At 36.8% G+C, this 10,000-nt stretch overlaps 1 protein-coding gene and 1 long non-coding RNA gene across 3 annotated transcripts in view; one reads left to right on the top strand and one right to left on the bottom strand.

Annotated features, from left to right (window-relative positions):
- Positions 1 to 10,000, bottom strand: part of onecut3b (one cut homeobox 3b) — a 72,932-nt gene that overhangs the window by 107 nt on the left and 62,825 nt on the right. Inside the window, exon 2 of one of the 2 annotated variants that reach the window (XM_087241721.1) lies at positions 1 to 2,264. This exon is cut by the window's left edge and continues 107 nt beyond it. In XM_087241721.1, the coding sequence (XP_087097847.1) occupies positions 1,972 to 2,264 (293 nt within the window). In that variant the 3' untranslated portion in view covers positions 1 to 1,971. The remainder of the gene's footprint in view (positions 2,265 to 10,000) is intronic. The other variant, XM_087241720.1, reaches the window with a different exon arrangement.
- Positions 1 to 10,000, top strand: part of LOC147846592 (uncharacterized) — an 83,113-nt gene that overhangs the window by 13,413 nt on the left and 59,700 nt on the right. The gene's annotated exons all lie outside the window — the stretch shown is intronic.

Below are 10,000 nucleotides of genomic sequence, written 5' to 3'. Positions count from 1 at the left end.
ATAATTTTGCAGCTTGTTTTCTTAATTTGTTTGTGCTGTACGATTTTGCAGCGAATTTTCTTAATTTGTTTGCGCTTTACAATTTTGCAGCACGTTTTCTCAATTTGTTTGCGCTGTATGATTTTGCTGCTCGTTTTCTTAATTTGTTTGCACTTTACGATTTTGCATTGCATTTTCTTAGTTTGTTTGCGCTGTATGATTTTGCAGCGCGTTTTCTTAATTTGTTTGGGCTGTACGATTTTGCAGCGTATTTTCTTTTTTTGCACTGTACGATTTTGCAGTGCATTTTCTTAATTTGTTTGCATTGTAATGATTTGTAGCTTGTTTTCTTAATTTGATTGCGTTTTCTTTGTTTACATTATGAGAATTTGCAGCACGTTCTTAATTTGCATTGTGAGAATTTTGTAGCGTGTTTTAATTTGTTTGCGCTGTACGATTTCGCAGCACATTTTAAAATTTGTTTGCGCTGTACAATTTTGCTGCTCGTTTTCTTAATTTACGCTTTATGATTTTGCAGCTCGTTTTCTTAATTTGTTTGCGCTTTGATTTTGCAGCGCATTTTCTTAATTTGTTTGCGCTTTATGATTTTGCAGCGCGTTTTCTTGATTTGTTTGCGCTTTACGATTTTGCATTTCATTTTCTTAGTTTGTTTGCGCTGTATGATTTTGCAGCGCGTTTTCTTAATTTGTTTGTGCTGTACGATTTTGCAGTGCATTTTCTTAATTTGTTTGCATTGTAATGATTTGTAGCTTGTTTTCATTTGATTGTGTTGTGAGAATTTGCAATGCGTTTTCTTTGTTTACGTAATGAGATTCTTAATTTGTTTGCGCTGTACAGTTTTGCAGCGCGTTTTCTTAATTTGTTTGCATTGTAATCATTTGTAGCTTGTTTTTCTTAATTTGATTGTGTTGAGAATTTTGCAGCTCGTTTTCTTAATTCGTCTGCGCTGTACGATTTTGCTGTCCATTTTCTTAATTTATTTGCATTGCAATGATTTGTAGCTTGTTTTCTTAATTTAATTGTGCAGTGAGAATTTGCAATGCGTTCTTTTTTTCGTTTTCGTTATGAGATTTTGCAGCGTGTTTTATTAACTAGTTTGTATTGCGAGAATTTGCAGCGCATTTTTCTTAATTTGTTTGTGCTGTACAATTTTGCAGTGTTTGCTTTTCGTTTGCATTGTAATGATTTGTAGCTTGTTTTGTTAATTTGACTGTATTGTGATAATTTGCAGTGCGCTTTCTTTGTTTACGATGTGAGAATTTGCAGTTGTGAGATTTTGCAGCACATTTTAGCACTAGTTTGTATTGTGAGAATTTGCAGTGCGTTTTCTTAATTTGTTTGCAATGTGAGAATTTATCGCGCATTTTTAAAATTTGTTTGTTTTAAAATTTGTTTTAAAACACGTTTTCTTTCATTTGCATTGTGCGCATTTGTAGTGTATTGTTAATTTGTTTGTGTTATTAGAGTTTGCAGTGTGTTGTTAATTTGTTTGCGTCGTGAGAATTTGCATTGTGTTTTCTTAATTTGCATTGTGAGATTTTGCAACACGTTTACTTCATTTGTTTGCGTTAAGATTTTGCATTGTGTGTTCTTAATTCGTGTCCTGAGGATTTTGCATCCTGTTTGTTTGTTTGTTTGCATGTGAAAATTTGCTTTGCATTTTATTAATTAGTTTGCATTGTAATGATTTGTAGCATGTTTTTTTTATTTGTTTGCAGCACATTTTCCTTATTTGTTTGCATTGTGCTGTCAAACTGATGAAGATCTTTTCTCAACTAGCTGGCGTTTTTTATAATTGCAAGTGTTTTCTTAAACTGCAGCACATTAAGCTCTCTCGACCACTGTATAAAATGTTATTTTGTGAAAAAAATTAATGAAATCCGCGCTCCTCCGACTCTCAATCGGAGGAGTTTTGATGGGCACCGTAGATCATCATGTGCTGCACATGCGTCGAAGCGTCTTCCTCTGCGTTTACGCCTTGGAAAAGGTGTTGGCTGAAGTCCCGGGCTGTCCGGGGCTGCTGGCGTGCTCGTCCTGCCAGCGGTCCACGCAGCGGCGCCGGGCGTTCATGAAGAAGTTGCTGACGGTGGAGAGCTCCAGGCCCAGCTGCTGCGAGATGGTGATCTGCATCTCCTTGCTGGGTCGTTTGTTCTCCTTGAAGATGGCGATGAGTGTTCGGCGCTGTAGGTCGGTGAACACCAGCCGCTGCTTCTTGGGCACCATGTTTCTGTCTTTGTGCTGCTCCTGCTCCTTTCTCTTGCACGCTGCCATGAGGAGACACAGAAGAAGACGCGAGTGAAAATACAAGAAGGAGGCTGTTAAAGGGAGAGTTCATCCAAAACATGAAAATTCTGTCATCATTTAGGGATACTCATCTTCAGCAATGGCGTATATGCACAGCTAGTGGATTAATGATAATGCTAAACTTCCGGTGAAAGGTTTATGAGACTATTTTTAATGTTTTAAGGTTAGTTTTACAGCATCGATGTTGTGATGTAATTAATGTATAATCAGTTAAATAGATTTAAGCCTTCATTCAGGTGTTCAAGTGTAAAATGAGATGAAAGACGGTGTAAACACTAGCACCGTCAGTAGCAGAAGCCTCCAACTCCATTGAAAATACATGTTTTAAAGAAATTATGCAGAAAAAATGTAATTTAATGCAGTGCTTTCTGTCTGGTCTGAGAGGCACTTTATATCATACAGAGCATCCGGAAAGTCTTCATAGTGCTTCGCTTTTTCTACATGTTTTAATGTTACAGTCTTATTCCAAAATTGATTAAATTTATTTATTTTCTCGACATTCTACACACAATACCTATGGAAACACATTCCTGCCACTGAATGATAACAAATGTTACTAACAAATAACTTACGTAAATAACGTAAATAACTTAGTAACTTTTGATAACAAAAGTTACTAAGTCTTAATTCCAAGTTACTAAGTCTCAATTCCGAGTTACTAAGTCTCAATTCCGAGTTAATTGCAATTCCAAGTAATAAAGTCGCAATTCCAAGTTACTAAGTCGCAATTCCGAGTTAGTTGCAATTCGGAGTTATAAAGTTCCAATTACAAGTTACTAAGTCGCAATTCTGAGTTAAGTCTTAATTCCGAGTTTTTTAGTCGCAATTCCGAGTTAATTGCAATTCGAAGTTATAAAGTTCCAATTCCTTGTTACTAAGTCGCAATTCCGAGTTACTAAGTCTCAATTCTGAGTTAATTGCAATCCGGAGTTATAAAGTCCAAATTACAAGTTACTAAGTCGGAATTCTGAGTTAAGTCTTAATTCCGAGTTATTAAGTCGCAATTCCGATTTAATTGAAATTTGAAGTTATAAAGTTGCAATTCCGAGTTACTAAGTTGCAATTGCGAGTTATAATGTCACAATTCTGACTTTATAATTTTTGTTTACATTGTATTTATTTTTTTATTTTATTCAGTGGCGGGAATGGGCTTTCATAATCCCCCACTATAACAATGTGGAAAAAAAAGAGTTTTTGAAATTGTTGCAAATTTATCAAAAATAAAAATCTTTAAAATCACATGTACATCAGTATTCACAACCTTTGCCATGAAGCTGTAAATTGAGCTTGGGTACATTCTGTCTCCACTGATCAATCTGGAGATGTTTCAGCGGGTTCATTGGAGTTCAGCTGTGCTCAATTCAGCTGATTGACATGATCTGAAAAGGCTACAACTGTCTATATAAGAGCCCAGGGTTGACAGTGCATGTCAAAGCACAAACCAAGCATGAAGACAAAGGAATTGTCTGTAGACCTCCGAGACAGGATTGTCTCTAGGCACAAGGCTGGGGAAAGTTACAGAAACATTTCTGCTGCTCTGAAAGCTCCAATGAGCACAGCGAAAGTGGAAGATGTTTAACCACCAGGACTCTTTCTAGAGCTGGCCGGACATCTAAACTGAGTGATCAGGGGAGAAGGGCCTTACTTAGGGACGTGACCAATAACCAGCTCAAGCGTTCTTCTGTGGAGAGAGGAGAACCTTACAGAAGGACAACTATCTGTGCAGCAATCCACCAATCAGGCATCTGTATGGTAGAGTGACCAGACGGAAGACACTCCCCGCCTGGAGTTTGCCAAAAGGCATCTGAAGGACTCTCAGAGCATCAGAAACTAAACTCTGTGCTCTGATAAGACTCAAACTGAACTCTTTGGAGTGAACGCCAGGCGTTACGTTTGGAGAAAAGCAGGCAGCGCTCATCACCAGGCTAATAGCATCCCTACAGTGAAGCATGGTGGTGTTGGCATCATGCTGTGGGGATGTGTTTCAGCTGCAGGAACTGGAAGACTAGTCAGGATAGAGGGAAAGATGAATGCAGCGATGTACAGAGACATCCTGAATGAAGACCTGCACAAGAGTGCTCTTGACCTCAGACTTGGGCGACGCTTCATCTTCCAGCAGGACAATGACCAAAGCACACCGCCAAAATATTAATGGAGCGGCACAACAACAACTCAGTGAGTGGCCCAGCCAGAGCCCAGACCCAAATCCTATTGAACATCTCTGGAGAGATCTGAAAACGGCTGTACACCGTCGCATCACATCCAACCGGATAGAGCTTGAGTTGTCCTGCAAAGAGGAATGTGCCAAAATTCCCATAGACAGGTGTGCTGAGCTTGTGGCATCATATTCAACAAGTCTTAAGGCTGTAATTGCTGCCAAAGGTGCATCAACAAAATGTTTAACAAAACCTGTGAATACTGATGTTCATGTAATCTTTCAGCTTTTTTTATTCGCTATAAATTTGCAACAATTTCAAAAACTCTTTTTTTACATTGTCATTATGGGGGATTGTGTGTAGAATGTTAAGGAAATCAATGAAGTTTGGAATAAGGCTGGAACATAAAATCGTGGAAAAAGTGAAGAGCTATCAATACTTTCCGGATGCACTGTGCATCAGTCAGACAGTGAAGATCATTGATTTTTTTAAAAATCGGATCATAAACATGGCGAATTTGTAATTCACCGGAAGCACTTGGGCTGGCGGACTGAAAATGAAAGGTCTGTGTTAGACCTGCACATTAGTCACATCACAGGGGTCTGCTATGTGGTTGGGATTATAGTTGACTAGAAATTACAGATAACAAAATAGCTGCGTAATTTCATATTTCAGGAGTCTCATATTTATTATATTATTTGCATGAGCTTTTAAGACCTGACTGTAAGAATCTGAAGCAAATTTAAGCCATTTGGGCACAATAAATGAAAAGATTAGCTTAAAGATTATTAATAGACAGGGATTATTTAATTTATGCTTCTGAATACTGTTTGCCTCCCCAGAAAATCTTAAATCATTGTTTATTTGCATGTTTCCTCTGTTGCATTTAACTTTGCTTGTGATTTTTAAAATGATATTTTATGCACTATAGAATCCACTATAAAATCATCGCAATCGATTGAAAATTATTTACAAGCTGTTCTAGTCATTTGCTGAAATTGCACTTATACAGCATGTAATATACAGCATATTGCAGTGAATGGAAATATTGCAATGTCAGTTTTTTCCAGTATCGTGCAGCCTGTGTGTAGTCTGTGTGCATATACACCATTGTTCCAAACCCGAGTTTCTTTCTTCTGTTGAACACAAAGGAAGGTACTCTGGGAAAATGTTGTAAAAAATAAAACAGCCATTGGCTTTATTGACTTTTTTTAGTCTCTTGCTATGTTTTCTTCCATCTTCTATACATGCACATTTTGGAGCATTGCATTTTTGAAAATGCTTAATGGAAATGCCATCCATTTTGAAAATGCACATACTGTTGAAATCTTATGCGCACAATTGAGTTAAAACTTTTTATCCAGGTAAAAAAAAAAAGGGGGGGCATAAACTTTGGAAACGCACAGTATAAACTCTGCACATGTGCATCGTTCTGCATGATGTGATGTAGTTTTTGACAGATTACTTCACAGATATAAATGTGTGTTTCAGGTGATTTGCATTAACGTTGGTTTGCAGATTTCCATGTTTCCAGCTTTACATTGTTGCTGATCTGAAATGCTGTTGTGCTGTTTGTAAAAGGCCTCAGCCCTCCGTCAGTCCGTCATCACAGTGCTTTAGTATTATTCTTATTTTATTAGTATTCCCTTCAGAACTGTCTTGAGCATCTATCTGCACTAAAGAGCGTCTCATGCCTCCAAAAGCCACCGCGTTCATTGCGTTTTGTCTTCTAGGGCTCTATTTTGACGGTCCATGTGAAAAGCGCAGGGCGCAAACCATAAGCAGAATCCATTTTTGCTAATATAAGGAGGAAATGCCGTGGCGCATGGTCTAAAAGGGTTGAGCTTATTCTCTTAATGAGTTATAGGTGTGTTTTGAGAATAAACCAATCAGAGTCTCATCTCCCATTCCCTTTAAGAGCCAATTGTGTCATGCCATGGTGCATTTGCTATGTACATGACGTAAAGTTAGTGTAATTGTAAAAACTGAGCATTTCACTAGCAAGAAAACAGTTAAACAGAGCATCTACAGCACGAGAATGAGAGATAAATATTATTAACTTTCACTTTCGCTCTCGTGGATAGGGAAACCTTGTATGCACAGACATCAATTAGCCTATAAATAATTCATCTAGTTTGTTATATGCAAAGATTTGTTTCAAAACTATTTCTAAATTCAGTTCTAATTTCCAGCAAACGAATAAATGAACAATAATAATGAAGTGTGCTCAAAAACCTGAGTTATATCCTAATACACACACTGAGCCCCATATGGTCTAAAACCTGACAGGTGGACAAATCTAAGCTTGTTTTTGATAAAACAGATAGTCCGTTCTTATTTGTCTGTCTGTCCGTCTGTCCGTTGATCTATCTGTCCGTCCGTCCGTTAATCTGTCTGTCTGTCTGTCCGTCTGACCGACTATCAGTCCGTTTTATCTATATATCTGTCTGTCCGTCTGTCCGTTTTCTATCTGTCTGTTTGTCCGACCTTCCTTCTGTTCTATCTATCTATCTATCTATCTGTCTGTCTGTCTATCTATCTATCTATCTATCTATCTATCTATCTATCTATCTATCTATCTATCTATCTATCTGTCTGTCTGTCTGTTTGTTTTGATAAAACAAAATAAATATGAAACACACATAAATATGGATATAATAAATAATACTGCTAATAATAATAACATTATACAAAAGCAAATTGAATGAATTAAAAAAGCCTCCCGAGATGAAGAAGGCATGAAGGCAGTGGTTTTTAAATTCATGTAGGCTAGAAAATATTATGTTTTGTAATATTTTAATTCTTTATATTTATATCCTATATATATATATCCTTAATATTTTAATTCTTTTTCATTTGTAAAGATATTGGCATATTGCTCTACATCTTGTGTGTATTAAACAGTGTGAAATCGAGGCACAACTCTGCGCCAGACAATAGACCGGCTTTGTTCTGGTCTAAAGAACAGACTATTACAGTTTCTCAAAATAGCAACGCGCCAAAACACGCCTGCTTTTTTAGACCAGAGCGCCTATGGGCGCACATATGAGCACTAATGCATTTGCTATTTAAACAGTGTGGCGCAACACCTCAAAATGACCCTTGCGCCGAGCTGAAAGTAGCAAACAACTATTGCGTCGCGCCTTGTGCCACACTGCGCCGGGTGTATGACAGGGCCCCTAATCTTCTAATATATGAGGTGCAACTGATTTATTAGAAAAAGAAAAAACATCACAGTGGCAAATCTCAATGTACTAATCTACGTTTTGTCTGATATTTGATTCCAGTTTAATCAGGAAGTGAGGGTTTTGTTCTTCTTTGTTTTTTTCATTGGATGGAAACACTGCTTTATACGCAAATGTTTCATGCATATTTCAGTTTTGCACATGCATAATTGGATGAAAACATAGTGGCTGTTTTTTTTCACAATATTCTTCAGATTATCTTATTTTTGTGTTTCTGTCTATCTGTGTACAGGACTGTTGTCTGTCTGTCTGTCTGTGCTATTTATGAGCTAAATCCCATGAAAATGAATTAGCAGCTTCCCTAAAACCCGGTGTTTAATTAGCAACATGGCTGCAGCCAGTGATGAAGCCGAAGCCGGCACATCAAGCTGTACTAGCACTGATGACCATCCATGGCCTTATCTGAAAGAAATGTTTTCATTTGCCAATATAGGCTACAGAATGGCTCTTACAGGATGCAGAGTCTACTCTGTTTGCCACGAACCACGAAAATAAGTGCTTTTAAGAATGTTTCAGCAAATTTGAGAAAACACATTGAGGTAAGAGTCTATTTAATGTTTATTGAATGTGACTTTAGTCAAATTATGTCTGACTTTACAATGGTATTGTTAGCATAATGTTACCAAAAATAAATACAGTTAGTGATATGGCAAAAACCACTGCGACATGACATGACTGTTTTAGCTTTGTGCAACGTGAATAAATCAGCCTGATCTCACGAGAAAATGTAAGTATTTTACGTTTTGGCAGTTTAGTGGCTAATTCGTACGAGTTCAGTCGTAAGAAAATGTACGATTTTAAAAAGGAGGCGTGGCACCTAACCCCACCCCTAAACCCAACCGTCATTGGGGGATACGCAAATCGTACTAAATTGTACGAATTAGATCGTACGAATTTGTACGAATTAGCCACTAAATGAAAAAGTTACGAATTGCCGTGAGATTGTGTTGGAATAAATGTATCAGTGAAATTATGCATTTCGCATCAGGTGCATTTAGCTGTGAGTTTGTGATGCATTTTTCATTGAATTTATATGTAGTTTATTAAGTTGAAAAATAACACTGCTCCTCTTTGTTTAGTTTTAATACAGAGAAAACATCCTAATCAGATAAACAACCACTCCAATTAAAAATATTGCCCCCCTTCTGAGACTGAGAGGTGAATAAAATAAAAGTCAGCTCTGAATTTCTTTTTACTACGTTTTACTACTTTTTTTTTTTTAATTGTGCCTTTTATTTTTTATCTATTTTGTTCTGCCATTTTGAAACATTGAGGTATTAAGAAATTTTATTAGGAAATAAAACCTTTCTTGGTTGTTCTTTGAGTCTACTTACATTATGAGTAAAATACTTAAGTTCTTTTAAAAGCGGATACTTTTTAATTCTTTTACTCAAGTCTTATTAAAATTGGTGACTTGTAATGGAGTAATTTTTACAGTAAGCCATCTACTTTTACTCAAGTATGGTTTTAAGATACTCTTTACACCTCTGAAATTAACACTAACATATCTGTTGCTTTTAGTTGATGCAGTTTAATCGCTTCAAACAATGATGATTATTTTTTAAAAAGGATTTTTTTTTTTTATATGAAGCTAACTGTATATAAAACCCCATTTTAATAGAAGTATTTAATCTCAGTCTGAGCTTGGATTTCCCTTTCAAGCCAAGTGGTTACCTCAAAACAAAAGACCTGCTACTTAACAAAGAGGAAGTGACATCATTTAGCCCCTTTTGCTATTTATAGTATGGTCAGTTTTGTTTCAGAAATGCATATAGTCCTAAAAAAAGATTAATCTTATCCAAAATAAAAGTTTGTTTTGATATTGTTGTATGTACTGTGCATATATATATATATATATATATATATATATATATATATATATATATATATATATATATATATATATATATATATATATATATATATAAATACACGCATGCATGCATTCACTTTCTTTCTGCTTAGTCCCTTATTTATTAGAGGTTGCCACAACAGAATGAACCGCCAACCTCTGCAGCATATGTTTTACGCAGCGGATGCCCTTCCAGCTGCAACCCAGTACTGGGAAACACCCATACACACTCATCCTCTCACACACACACTCATACACTGGCCAGTTTAGTTCATCAATTCCCTTATAGCGCATGTGTTAGGACTGGGGGAAACCGGAGCACCCGGAGGAAACCCACACCAACACGGGGAGAACATGCAAACTCACACTGAACATGCCAACTGACCCAGAAGGGACTCGAACCAGCAACCTTCTTGCTGTATGGCCACAGTGCTAACCACTTA

The sequence above is a fragment of the Danio rerio genome, chromosome 2 (genome assembly GCF_052040795.2).
Source record: "Danio rerio strain M-AB ecotype USA chromosome 2, GRCz13ab, whole genome shotgun sequence".
Classification (NCBI taxonomy): Eukaryota; Metazoa; Chordata; class Actinopteri; order Cypriniformes; family Danionidae; genus Danio; species Danio rerio.
Note: the sequence above shows the minus strand (reverse complement) of the source record. Positions and strands in the feature narration are given on the sequence as shown.